At 51.5% G+C, this 12,748-nt stretch overlaps 1 protein-coding gene across 1 annotated transcript; it reads left to right on the top strand.

Moving 5' to 3' along the window:
* Positions 1,317-12,524, top strand: RAB3D (RAB3D, member RAS oncogene family). Its single transcript, XM_018051108.1, has 5 exons — positions 1,317-1,514; positions 3,061-3,327; positions 4,046-4,164; positions 4,254-4,378; positions 9,678-12,524. The coding sequence occupies exons 2-5, from the start codon at positions 3,100-3,102 to the stop codon at positions 9,863-9,865; spliced, it is 660 nt and encodes a 219-aa protein (XP_017906597.1). The 5' UTR covers positions 1,317-1,514; positions 3,061-3,099; the 3' UTR covers positions 9,866-12,524.

Raw genomic sequence — 12,748 nt, 5'->3', positions numbered from 1 at the left:
TTTTCACCTCATTGACATTGGGAATGGCCATGTGACTTGCTTTGGCCAATGAAATGTGAGCAAAGTCAGTTTTGAGAAGTATACAAGCCAGTGCCTGATTCACCACATCGTCCCCTGTTTGCAATGATCAGTGTGAGTGAGAAGCAAATCTTGGATATAAGGGACTTGTGAACACAGTAAGGGAAGGAAAGAGTGGGACAAAGGGAGAAGGTAGCACTGACCTATTTACACTACCATGCATAAAACAGACAGCTGGTGAAAAGTTGCTGTATAACAGGGAGCTCATCTTGGCACTCTGTGATAACCTAGAGGGGTGGACTGGGGGAGGGGAGGGAGGCTCAAGAGGGAGGTGATGTATATAACTATGGCTGATTTGGGGTGTTATATGGCAGAAACCAACACAACATCATAAAGCAATTTTTCTCCGATTTAAAAAAACGGAGCAAAGCTTGGATGTTGGGTGCCATGGTGACTGTGGGGCTGCTTGTTACTGAGCATATACCAGCACTTCCTGACTGACACACATCTCAGTTCATCCAAAGTAGCCCTTGGAGGTGGCTAATGTTGTTCCCAAGAAGCAATGGGGGCTCAGTGAAGTTCAGCAAGTGGCTTCAGGAGCAGTTGTTTGAATTAGGACCCCAGCAAAGCCTGAACTTTTAAAATTTTTGGTTTTAAATTTTTTTGGGCCACATGAGCAGGGGATCAAACCCATGCCCCCTGAAGTGGAAGCATGGAGTCTTAACTATCTGGCCACCAAGGAAATCCTAAGCCTGAGCTATTATAAATGCAGATTTTCTGCTGTTGGCCTGAAGAAAAAAACTACAGTTGGGCCTGGATATCAAATTTTGTGGCCTCAGGCCAGGGCCTGCCCCTCTCTGATTTCCAGTTTCTTTATCTGTAAAAGGAGGGGGTTAACTCTTCAGGCTATTTGGAAAAGGTGTCTAGCCCAGTTTAGGGTCAGAACCCTTACCCAACCCTGTGAAGTGGGGACCCTTCTTAACGACCGACCACATGATGGATAGGGAAAATGAGTCCCGGGGAGGTTAACATGTCCAACGCGACAAGGACTGGAAGTGGTGGAGCTGAGATTGGAACCTGGCTCCAGAGTCCGTGCTGGTAGCTGCTGTGCACGTGTAGGAACTCCACGTCAGGTTGGTTAAAATGAAATGTTTATTGGCAGGGAACAGACCGCGCTTGGAGGTACTTCCAGCCCCTCCCTCACCCCACTCCGCCCCCGCCCAGCCCCACAAACCCCGCCCAGGTTCCTCCCCGCCCTTCCCCAGGGGCGGCCCCTCCTCCGGCTTAGGGGCGGGGCCGGCGCGGGATCCGGGTGGCTGCTGGCAGCGGCGGCGGCGGCGGCGGCGGCGGCGTCTGCGGCTGCGGGGTCTGGGTCGCAACCAGGGCCAGGTTGCAGAGAGTTCGGAGGCAGAACCCTCGCGGCCAGCGTCCCCCCCTACGCGAAGTGACTCCCTCGGAGGGAGAGCACTCCAGCCCGCGCCTCCGCGTCCCAGCAGGTCTCCAGGCGGGGGACTGGGGCTTAGCAGGGGAGGGCCGGGGGCCTGGGGAACAAAGGCAGGCGGCGGGGGACGCCTCTTCCCTCGCCCCTACCCAGCTGGGCTCATCGGGAGCGTTAGTGGGGCGCGGGCGGGGCAGAAAGCCCAGCTGGGAAGAAGAGATGTGACCATATGGTGATGGGAGGAAGCTCGGAGCTCCCCAGCACTGGCTGGGGCGCCCCACATCAGGTGACGAGGGGGACAGGACCGAGCCCTCCGGGGTCCCTTAACTCGTGCCTGGCCTGAGGGAGAGTCGCCAGATGGTCAGATAAGAGGTGGGACCGGCTGACAGGTGGGCTGAGGGTGGGGCGGAGTTGGGCCCCCATCCTGGCTGCCCTGCCTAGCATGGGGAAAGGCTTCCTGCCCTCTTCCCTTCCCCTCCTCAAACTCGTTCTCCCGGAACACGGGGTGGGGCAGAGGGCAGGGCAGGAAAGGAGGGCCGGCTGGGTCCTCCTTTTTAACCTGGATAAAAGCTCCAGGGGGTAGTTAAGAAATGGCTTTGCCAGGGGCTGGTTACCCCCCATCCACCCAGGCCTTCTGGGGCCTCCCTTTGAGGCTCAGGGAGCAGCCACAACAGCTAGGAAAATAGGCCTCTGCAGTGACTGAGGGGGTGCACGGCCCCAGATGAAGCAGCCTTATCTGTGGGGACAGATTGACAGGAAAGGCCCATCCAGGTGGTCAGGGTGGTGGCTGGGGTGGGTAGTTTCCTTGGATTGGAAGACCATCTTTCTGGCCTCCGTGGGCTGACCCTGGGCTGGGGTGAGTCAGCTTTCCTGGGAGGCAGATGGGCCCAGCCCCTTTGACAAACAGAAGGTGGCAGGACCCATTTGGGGGTAGAACTGGGCATTAAACCCTGGGGTGTATCCACTGAAAGCCCCCTCCCCATGGGCTTCAGGGAAGGACTTAAAGTTGGCCTGGGTAGGGGCAGGCAGGTGGCTAACACCTGCCAAAGTCAACACCCAGGCCCTGGGTAGTGGCAGGGCCAGTGCGGGGGGGCTTTATCCAGCTGACAGCCCCAGCTACCCCCAGCTCACACTTGGGCCCCGCCAGCTTCTCACCCTGGGGCAAAGTCCACACCTGTACCTTCCGAAGGTTCTGGTTCCTCAGCAGCCCAATGAGGCACCCCAGCCTGGACCCTTGCATTTGGCAAACATCCCCATTTTCTAGGCGAGGACGCTGAGGCCCCACAAGGGCAAGTGACGCATCCAGGATCACTTGACTTCCAAGTGGCAGAGCCAGGATTTGAGCCCAGGTCCGGTGCATGGGCTTCCCAGGTGGCTCTGTGGTAAAGAAACTGCCTGCTGTTGCAAGAGACCTGGGGTTAGGAAGATTCCCTGGAGGAAGAAATGGCAACCCACTCCGGTATTCTTGCCTGGAAAATCCCATGGACAAAGGAGGCTGGCAGGCTACCATCCATGGAGGCGCAGAGTTGGACACGACTTAGCGACTAAAACAACAACAACCAGTGTAGACACTGGGGCCATTCCCGGTGTTTTTTTCCCTGCAGGGCTCCAGCTCTCCCCATCCCAGGAGGCTCCCTGCCAAGATGGCATCAGCTGGAGACCCCCCGACAGGCCAGCGGGATGCAGCGGACCAGAACTTCGACTACATGTTCAAGCTGCTGCTCATTGGCAACAGCAGCGTGGGCAAGACGTCCTTCCTGTTCCGATACGCCGATGACTCCTTCACGCCCGCCTTTGTCAGCACTGTGGGCATCGACTTCAAGGTCAAGACAGTCTACCGCCACGACAAGAGGATCAAGCTGCAGATCTGGGTGGGCCAGGCGGCAGTCTGTGGGTCTGCCGGCCCAGATGGGCTGGGGTTCCTCTGGGGAAGCTCAGGCAAGGGTGTAGGGCTGTGGGGAGGGGTCCCGGGTCAGGAACAGTGATCCAGAGTCGGGGAGAGGGCTTGGGATAGGTGTGAAGAGTAGCAGGGGTATTATTCATGAAGTGAATCTATCAGGATGAGGGGGATTTACCCTGCCCTCTAGGGTCTGAGCAGGAGACAGTACTAACCCAAGCTGGATTAGAAGATCTGGTGACGAATGGGGAAGAGGTTTGGGTACCCTGTTGGGACAGGCCTGGAGGCTCCCACTGAGCTTCTTCAGAGTCATGCTCGTGCTCCCAAAGCACCTGCTGGTAATGATTGTCATGGTAACGAACATCAGACTGTCTGCATCAAGGTGGTACCCTCTGGTCAAGGTGGTTCTTGTTTGTGGTCATGAAGTTGGTTCTTGGAGACAAGGTCACAGAGGGCTTATACGTCTTTGAGAAGCCACCAACCCCTCAGACTGGAAACCCCTCAAGGACAGGATACATGTCCCCTTCATCAGACTAGAGCAGGCCCATATTTCTCCCCATTGAATTGGGAGCTGTGAAGGCAGGTCCATGTCCTGGTCATCAGACTGGGACTGTGAGGCTGGGGTGCCCACCTGGAGAGGTAGGGTGGGGAACGGGGTAGCTTCTAGATGCCTGACCTCACTGTGTGCCCAGGACACGGCGGGCCAGGAGCGCTACCGTACCATCACCACAGCCTACTACCGCGGAGCCATGGGCTTCCTGCTCATGTATGATGTTGCCAACCAGGAGTCCTTTGCTGCCGTGCAGGACTGGTGAGTGCTTGCTGACCACTGACCCCCTGACCTTCACCCTCTCTCCCTGACCCTAATCTCTGGCCTAACACAGCCCTCCAACTCCGTAGGGCCACGCAGATCAAGACCTACTCCTGGGACAATGCTCAGGTCATCCTCGTGGGGAACAAGTGTGACCTGGAGGATGAGCGTGTTGTGCCCACCGAGGAAGGCCGGAGGCTCGCCGACGACCTTGGTCAGTGCCCAACCTGGGCTACAGGCCCTGGACCTCCCAGAACCAAACCCCCATCCCTATGCTTGAGTCCCAGGTCCAACCACAGTCACCAATACCTTTGCCTTTGAAGATCTGCCCAGAAAAATACCTGCATGTATACCACCTGCTACATTTAATTCCAAAGGATTTACCCACAGATAACCTTTACTGCCCCCACTGCCCTGGGAACCCAAACTCAGAAAAACCATTTCTGGGAATTAATCCTACAAACACCTGCACCCATGTGGGAAGTGACGGGTGTATCCGCTTACAGCACAGTTAGTAGGAGGGGAAGCTTGGCAGCCTCTCAAGTCTCTCACAGTGAGGGAAGCAGCTACACGTAAAGTAGAGTCACATGGGGGAATACTGTGCAGCTGTGAAAAAGGATCAGGCCATTTTTTATGTTCTGCAGTCTATGGATATATGGGTAAGTGGAAAAAGCGAACTACAGAATAGTAGGTATGGCTGCTGCTTTTAGTCCAGAGATAGCAAACTCTTTCTTTGTTTGGCTGCACAGTGAAGCTTATGGGATCTTAGTTCCCCAACCAGGGATTGCACCCATGTTCCCTGCAGTGGAAGCGAGTGGCCCTAACCGCTGGACTGCCAGGGAAGTCCCGTGCCAACATTTCCTTAAAGGGCCAAATAGGAAATATTTTCAGTCCTAGGGTCTAACTGCTCAGCTGTGCCTGAAAACAGCCTTGGATAATACATTGATGAATGAGTGTGACTGTCTGCCAATAAAACTTTAATTACACAAATAGGCAACAGCACCTGAAACTATAAATCAGCTATGTACATGCATGTTCAGTTGATCAGTCATGTCCGACTCTGCGACCCCACATACTATAGCCCTCCAGGCTCCTCTGTCCATGGAATTTTCCAGGCAAGAATACTGGAGTGGGTTGCCATTTCCTTCTACAGGGGATCTTCCTGACCCAGGGATCGAACTCATGTCTCCTGCCTTGGCAGGCAGATTCTTTACCACTGAGCCACCAAGAAGCCCCAATATACTTAAATTTAGTACTTAAATAAATACTTAAAAAGAAAACAGGCAACAAGCCAGATTCCTGCAGCTCAGTTTGCCAACCCCTGTATTAGTGAGAATAAGGATGTATAATGATGTTTGCTTAAAGGAAATCTGGAAGGATACAGAAGGCTCTAGTAACCCTGGTGACCTGGGATGCTACCAGGGTTGGAGGGGAACTTTTCAGCCTACCTTTGTGAATAAGGTGAATGGATTCTCGATTCAAAGTTTAAGCTAAAAGAAAATCTTGTCCTGGAGTATTCTAGGCCCTCCCCAGGACTTTCTGTGCAAGAGGGAATGTAACCACTATGCAGGGAGGGCGGGTTAAGGACCGAGACTCGAGAATCCCCTCCTGCAACCCACTAACTGTGTGACCTTTGGCACCTCACCTACCCTCTCTGTGCTTCCATTGCTTCATCTAGGAAACAGGTGAAAACCTCATCTACCTCATAGGGCTGTTAGATTAAATAAGCAGATCCTGGCCCTGATTGAACATTAACTCCAGTTATTTCTTGACGGCTTTGTGATCTCGCACCAGTGACTTTAGCTCTCTGGGCCAGCACTTCCTCGTGTGTGAAAGGCAGATAATATAATAACAGCCCCACCTGGTTAGGTTGTCAGGAGGGCTAAATGAGTTATGACGCATGAAGCAGTTCTAACAGAATCCTGCCTATGTGTAGGTTTCATCTAAGCGTTAGCTAGCATGATTGTGGAGTGTTGCTGATGTTTGTACCTAAAACCTAAGAGATTTACTGTCTGACCCTTTGCAGAGAAACTTCACAGAGCCCTGGACCATAACTGTCCCCTCTTTTCCTTTTTTTTCTTGCCATCATTTGTTGGAGAAACTGGGTCTTTATTCTGTGGAATGTCTCCTGTTTGGGGTTTGACTCTGCTCCTTCTTGCTGCCATTTCATCTGCTCTTTGTCCCCTGTGTTTTAGGAACCTGAGCCTGGGTCTCATTTACAGATGTGCTGGGAGTCAGCTGTTGGGGCCCTGCCATAGGCTGGAATACTTGAGGATGCCGCCCACACCTTTTTTGTTGTTGTTGGCTGAAACACGTGGGATGGGGCATCTTAGTTCCCTGACCAGGGACTGAACCCTTGCCCCTCGCCGTGGCCACACGGAGTCTTAACCGCTGGACCACCAGGGAAGTCCCCTGCCCACACCTTCTTGTGGAAAACATCTAGTTCCTGGGAGTGACAGGGAGATTCCTGCTCTTCCATTGAGTTTAAAATATCAGACAACAAATTGGGAGATGGATTTGGACCCCAATTTTGTAAGAAAAAAATCCACACGTGTATGCACACATACTCCTACCCACTACAAACCGAACCCCAACAATTATGTTTTTTTTTTAAGTGGAAAGCTAGATGTCAAAACAGCAATAGTAGTTGTTTCTGGGTGATGAGATTACATACCACATTTTTAGCTGACTTGATATTTTTCAGTAGTTTCTCTAGTGAATATTTACAATTAGAAGAAAAAAAGTGTTTTTTTAAAAAAAAAACCAAACTGGGACTTCACTGGTGGTCCAGTAGTTAAGGCTCCGCACTTCAACTGCAAGAGGTGTGGGTTCACTTCCCTGGTTGGGGAACTAAGATCCTGTTGTGTGGGGCAGCCAAAAATGAAGTCTTAAAAAAAGAAGAAAAACAGATTATTTGAGGCAGAGCTGGACATGATTAATGAAATGCCAAATTTGCCTAAGAAGACGGTGGGGTGACCTTGATGATCACCAGGCTCAGGATGGAGATCTGTGTTCGTGTCCTGCCTCTGTCGTCCACCCATCCATCCATTCATTCATCACCCACTCATCCATCCATCTATACATTTACACTCATCCATCCATCTATACGTCTATCTATACATTCATCCATTGATTCATCTGTATATCCATCTCTCCATCCATCCATCTACCTATCCATCCATCTATACACTTAGCTATACATCCTCTCATCTACCCATTTATTCATCCATCCATCCACCTGTACATCCATCCATCTAAATACACATTAGTCGTCCATATATCCCTCTACCCACTCATCCGTCCATCCATCTGATCAGTCATTCAGTCAGTAGTTTCTGAGCACTTGCTCTGTGCCAGGCCCTGGGGCTGCAGTTGTGGACAAGGCAGATAGACACCCTGCCCTCTTGGTGCGGGTATTTTAATAGTGGAGACATAGATGGAGACATAGACATACATTTATTAATTACAATGATATTTTTATAGTGCTTCATGATAATGACAAGGGCTAAAATAGAGGCCTGTTTACCCTGTGCCGTATGTAACAGCCTGGACATTGGTCTGAATTTCTGGCCTAGGGAACGGCAGATGGGGATACACTGGGGACCATAGCTCCCAGCAGGTGGAGCCTGGACCAGGTTGCAGGGTGCAGGAAGGACAGTCATGTGCAGCCTTATTTGCAGGTTGCTGGGCCACTTCTTGTAGCCCATGATCTCTGGGCAGGTCCCCAAAGCATTTGTACCACCTCTCACCTTTTGCTAAGTGGATAAACTTTTGTTTTGCTTTGTTGGGTCTCGTTGCAGTGCTGGGTTTTCTCTTGTTGCAGAGTATGGGCACAGGAGTTCTAGCAGTCAGGCTTAGTTACCCCGAGGCACGTGGGATCTTAGTTCCCCAACCAGGGATTGAACCTACATCCCCTGCATTGGAAAGCAGATTCTTAACCATTGGACCACCAGGGAAGTTCCTAAACATTTTTTTTTAAAGAGAGAAAGTTATGATGATCCCTGTGATGCTAAAAGTCTATTCAAATCTGCTTCACCCTCCCCCTCCCCCAAAGGAATCAGCCATCCTGCCCTTGCTCCTGAGGCCCAAGGTGGTACAGGAGAAATGTTTAATCTATTATTATTTTAACCAGGCAGCCTGAGTGTGTTAACCTGTGTGAATTTACATGAGTGACTTTCCTGCTGTGTGCCTCAGTTTTCCCATCTATAAAATGGGCTATAATAGCATAGGGCATTCCCTAGCAGTCAGGTGGTTAGGGTTCCACCCTTCCATCGTAGGGGACATGGATCCAGTTCCTGATCGGGGAACTAGGATCCCACAAGCTGCATGGCCCAGCTCCCCCCACAAAAACTATACCTCAGACTGAGTGACTGTGCATTCACAGAACATCCTTAAATGAGTTAATTTATGTAAAGTTCTTAGAAAAGTGCCTGTCGTATAGTAAGCATTGTGTAAGCACTGCCTATTATTATTATTACTGTTTTTAGTGCACTCTGTAGGCCAGGCGGAGAAGGCAGTGGCACCCCACTCCAGCACTCTTGCCTGGAAAATCCCATGGATGGAGGAGCCTGGTAGGCTGCAGTCCATGAGGTCACTAAGAGTCTGACACAACTGAGCGACTTCACTTTCACTTTTCATTTTCATGCATTGGAGAAGGAAATGGCAACCCACTCTAGTGTTCTTGCCTGGAGAATCCCAGGGACGGGGGAGCCTGGTGGGCTGCTGTCTATGAGGTCACACAGAGTCAGACACGACTGAAGCGACTTAGCAGCAGCAGCAGTTGTAGGCCAGGAACTGCATACATTGTATACTCTCTAAAACTGCGAAACCTGCCATTATCTGGCTGACAGAGGTTACACACTGGGTACCCCTGGGCTGAAGCCAGTCCTGTTTTATTTGACCTGGAGCGTATGTTCCATAACATGTGAAATACTTGGCTGCGCTTAAAAGGTCCACATAAATATTGGGCTTTGTGGGCACCCTGGCTGTGCCTTCCTGTGCAGCAGAAATTGGATAGCGGATGAATGCCACTTAACTGGGGGTAAGACTCTTGCCACCACTGCCCTGTGACAAAGAGATACGCAAGGAGGTCCGGGCAAGCACTGCTGTCATATGTATTTATCAGCATCAGCAGCATCATTGTTCCCATTTTACAGAAGAGCAAACTGAGGCTCAGAAAGATTAAGACTCAGTCAAGGTCCCCCAGCTGAACGAAGGTCAGAACTGGGCTTGCAACCCAGGTTCGTGTGATGCCATAGCCCAGGCACTGACCCCCCAGGGTTTCACAGATCTTCCTTTTATTTATATATATATATATATATATATATATATATGTATATATAAAGTATATATGCCATTTATTATTTTTAACCCCCACCCCACCCCTGCCCAACATGTCGTATATTAGTTTCCCAACCAGGGATCCAACCCGTGCCTCCTGCAGTGGAAGCATGAAGTCTTAGCCACTGGACCGCCAGGGAACTCCCAGATCTTCCCATCTTATATTCCTCCAGGTTTTGAGTTCTTCGAGGCCAGCGCCAAGGAGAACATCAACGTGAAGCAGGTCTTCGAGCGCCTGGTGGACATCATCTGCGAGAAGATGAATGAGTCCCTGGAACCCAGCTCTAGCCCTGGCAGCAATGGGAAAGGCCCGGCCTTGGGGGACACCCCAGCCCCACAGCCCAGCAGCTGTCCCTGCTAGAGATGACTCTCCCACCCCACCCCCTCCTGCCTCGGCAGAGACTGTAACTGAGGCATGAGCCATAAGGGCTGTCTCCAAGCTCAGGGCGCCCCCCACTTCCCGTCGGCCGCCCCCACTCCCGCATGGCGCATTCTCTGGCCATGGCCTCCAGCCTGCCCAAGCAGCCCCTGTCGCAGGCTCCAGACCCTGCTGCGGGCAGGGTCTGGGGGAGGTTCATGCACGAGCTTGCTGCTTCCCGGCGTTGTCATGGTGATAGTGAGCACGCACACGGCGCGTCCCCATTTGCCTGGTGAAAGGGCAACCGCCATGCCTTCTGGGTTAGAACCACTTATCCGCATCCGTTTCTGAGTGGGGCATTGTTTTTAGTTCGCATGCTGGCCGGAGATGGTTCTTCTCCCTCGTGCGGTGGGGGTGGGGAGTTGGTGGGAGGGATCTCAGAATTCATCCCTGGAGATGTGGAAGGCAGCTCCTTTCTCAGGATCGCCCAGTCTGCCTGTGAACCAGGCTGGTGGTTTTGCATCTCCCAGACCCCTCCCTTCTGACCTGCAGATCTTCTGCCTGTGAAAGCAGTATTAAAGCGGCTTTTCCCAGAGCGCCCCATACCCCCACCCGCGGCTTCAGGGACCCCAGAAGTGCCTTCTGAGCTTCTCCAGAATTTGCTCGACGCTGCCACTGTTACAGCTGACCCACTGCATTCCCGATCCGGAATAGAATTCTGGAAACTGGGGGCTGCTCTGGGCCAGGCAGAGAATCATGCATTCCTGCTGAGGACTTTTTACCAGGAGTTAATTCAGAGTTAGAAGCTTAGGCTCTCCTGCCCTGACCTGCCTTCCACGGGCCCTGTTTGGCTGGTAATGTTTTAAGCAAGGTCTTTCCACATCCCATATCCTGCTCAAAAAGGAAATTGAGCAATATTCCTGTAGGGTAGCCTGCGCTGGCTGGCGGCGCTCCATGTGAGGACATCGGCTCCTCCCAGTTGAAAAACCTTGAAGACTCAGGGCTGGCTTCCCGAACCATGTTATCTCTTGGGTCCAATGATGTTCTCTGCTAATGGAGGAGCCACAGGAAAGAACGTTTTGGGGTTTGGCTGGAGGGGCAGCAGGGAAGGCAGGGCTGGGTAACCGCTGTTGCTACTTGCGTTTCCCAGATGCTGCTTGGGAGTGGCAGGCTGAAGACAGATGGGCAGAGGACCAGTCCCCCTGGTTGATTGTGGCACTAACTAGTGGGGAGCCCACCAGGTTGGGGGTCCCCAGCTACCAGGGGCTCCTGCTGGGAGGTGATCTTCATTTTGACACCTTCCTGGCCCCATCCTCCGCTCAGTGGCCCTTCCTGCCCACCTGAGTCCAACCTTGGTGACACAGCACCTCCTTCTCCCCTGGAACACTGATACCCCAGAACTGGACAGCCACTATGAGGGCAGCCACGTGTATGGCTTGTCCAGTCTCCAGCCCTGCTGCCAAAATGATTTTCTGTAGCCTTGCGGATCTCTGCTACTTCTACCAGGAATGGGGAAGGTCTGGGTCAAGTTGAACGTAGCTCTTACCTTTACAGAAGCTGGAGATTGAATTTGTTTCTAGAGGGCCCTGTTCACCCCAAACCAGGGACTGCCCTTAGAGCGTCAAAAGTGGGGATATTTTTCGTACACCAACAAACTAGACTGCGATGAAAAGGACAAGTTCTTGGAAATACACCACATGAGACTTATCGGAAGGTTTGGGGCAGGGGAGTCTAAAGTGTTAGTTGCTCTAACATAAAAGAGAAAGCAGCTAGAAAAAGGCTTCTTAAGACACACCATGGCCTGTCAAGATTGCCTTTGCCTGTCCATTTTCCTTAAACTGCTGCCAGAAAAAAAATGTTTGGCCAGAGTGTCACTATCAAGGGGACCAGCTGACTTGTGTGATAGCCTGTGTGATAAAAGACAGCTTTGGCTGCATCTTGTACCTGACCTGGCCTAAGATTTCTGTTTACACAAGACTTTTCAGCAATTCAACTTTAAGTCACATTGGAGACAGCTGCCACTCTTGAGGGTTCTCTCAAGCCTGGGAATGATGTAGGAGACTTTTTCTTGTTTGGTCTAAAAATGGTGTTACGTTTCTATCTTATGTTTTGGGGGGAAGTTTAACTCCTGACAGTGTCTGGAAAACTAAAACTGATGTCCTCAAAGATCACTGGGAGGGAATGGAGGTTTGTTGAGTTTACAAACAAAAATTAAGCCAAAGGCTGTGGGAAGACAGCTTCCTAGTGCCAGGGAGGCTAGGATCTGGGGAGGTGACTTGAGACTGTAGCCTGCATCCCCGCTGTGCCTTATTATTTGCTTTCAACTTGTCTTTCCAGTATCAGCAGGAAATTGCCATGATCGCCTTTTGGGGTTTGGGGTTATGTTTGTTTCGCTTTTCTTTGGCTTCTCTGGGGATCATTTTCTTGTGTGTTTCTCTCCCAACTCCACTGAAAACCAAACAAGGGGTGAAATTTGATTTCAGTGTTGAAGTGCTAATTCCAATAAGTTACTTCTCCTCCATGATCCCAGAACACATCAGGAGAGAGCTCTAGACCTTTATCTTCTGGGTGTGGTTCTCCTTGTGTAAGCCATTCTTGGATGTTCAGTCATAAAGATGTGCACTTTTCTCGAGAAAATAAAAAATTAAAGTTGTCATGCCCAGATGCTGTGGTTCTTTTCTTTCCATTAGTGAAATGGAGTTTCCAGGAAGAGGGCACTTGAATCACAGCCAAGTGGAGAGTTGGTCGAGGGCTGTGTGTGATGCTGCGGAACCTGAATCGGGACAGGGAGGCTCAGGTCTGGGGCTGCCTCTAGTGGCTGACTAGGTCTGGGGCTGCCTCATGGTGGCTCAGATGGTAAAGAATTTTCCTGCAATGCAGGAGATC

The sequence above is a fragment of the Capra hircus genome, chromosome 7 (genome assembly GCF_001704415.2).
Source record: "Capra hircus breed San Clemente chromosome 7, ASM170441v1, whole genome shotgun sequence".
NCBI lineage: Eukaryota > Metazoa > Chordata > Mammalia > Artiodactyla > Bovidae > Capra > Capra hircus.
The sequence above is the reverse complement of the archived record's forward strand: the minus strand, read 5'-3'. Positions and strand labels throughout refer to the sequence as shown.

Coding starts and splice junctions, on each gene's coding strand:
- RAB3D (XM_018051108.1), top strand. CDS start 3,100: ATGGCATCAGCTGGAGACCCCCCGACAGGCCAGCGGGATGCAGCGGAC. Junction 3,328..4,045: donor GGATCAAGCTGCAGATCTGG/GTGGGCCAGGCG, acceptor CTGTGTGCCCAG/GACACGGCGGGCCAGGAGCG. Junction 4,165..4,253: donor TTTGCTGCCGTGCAGGACTG/GTGAGTGCTTGC, acceptor CCAACTCCGTAG/GGCCACGCAGATCAAGACCT.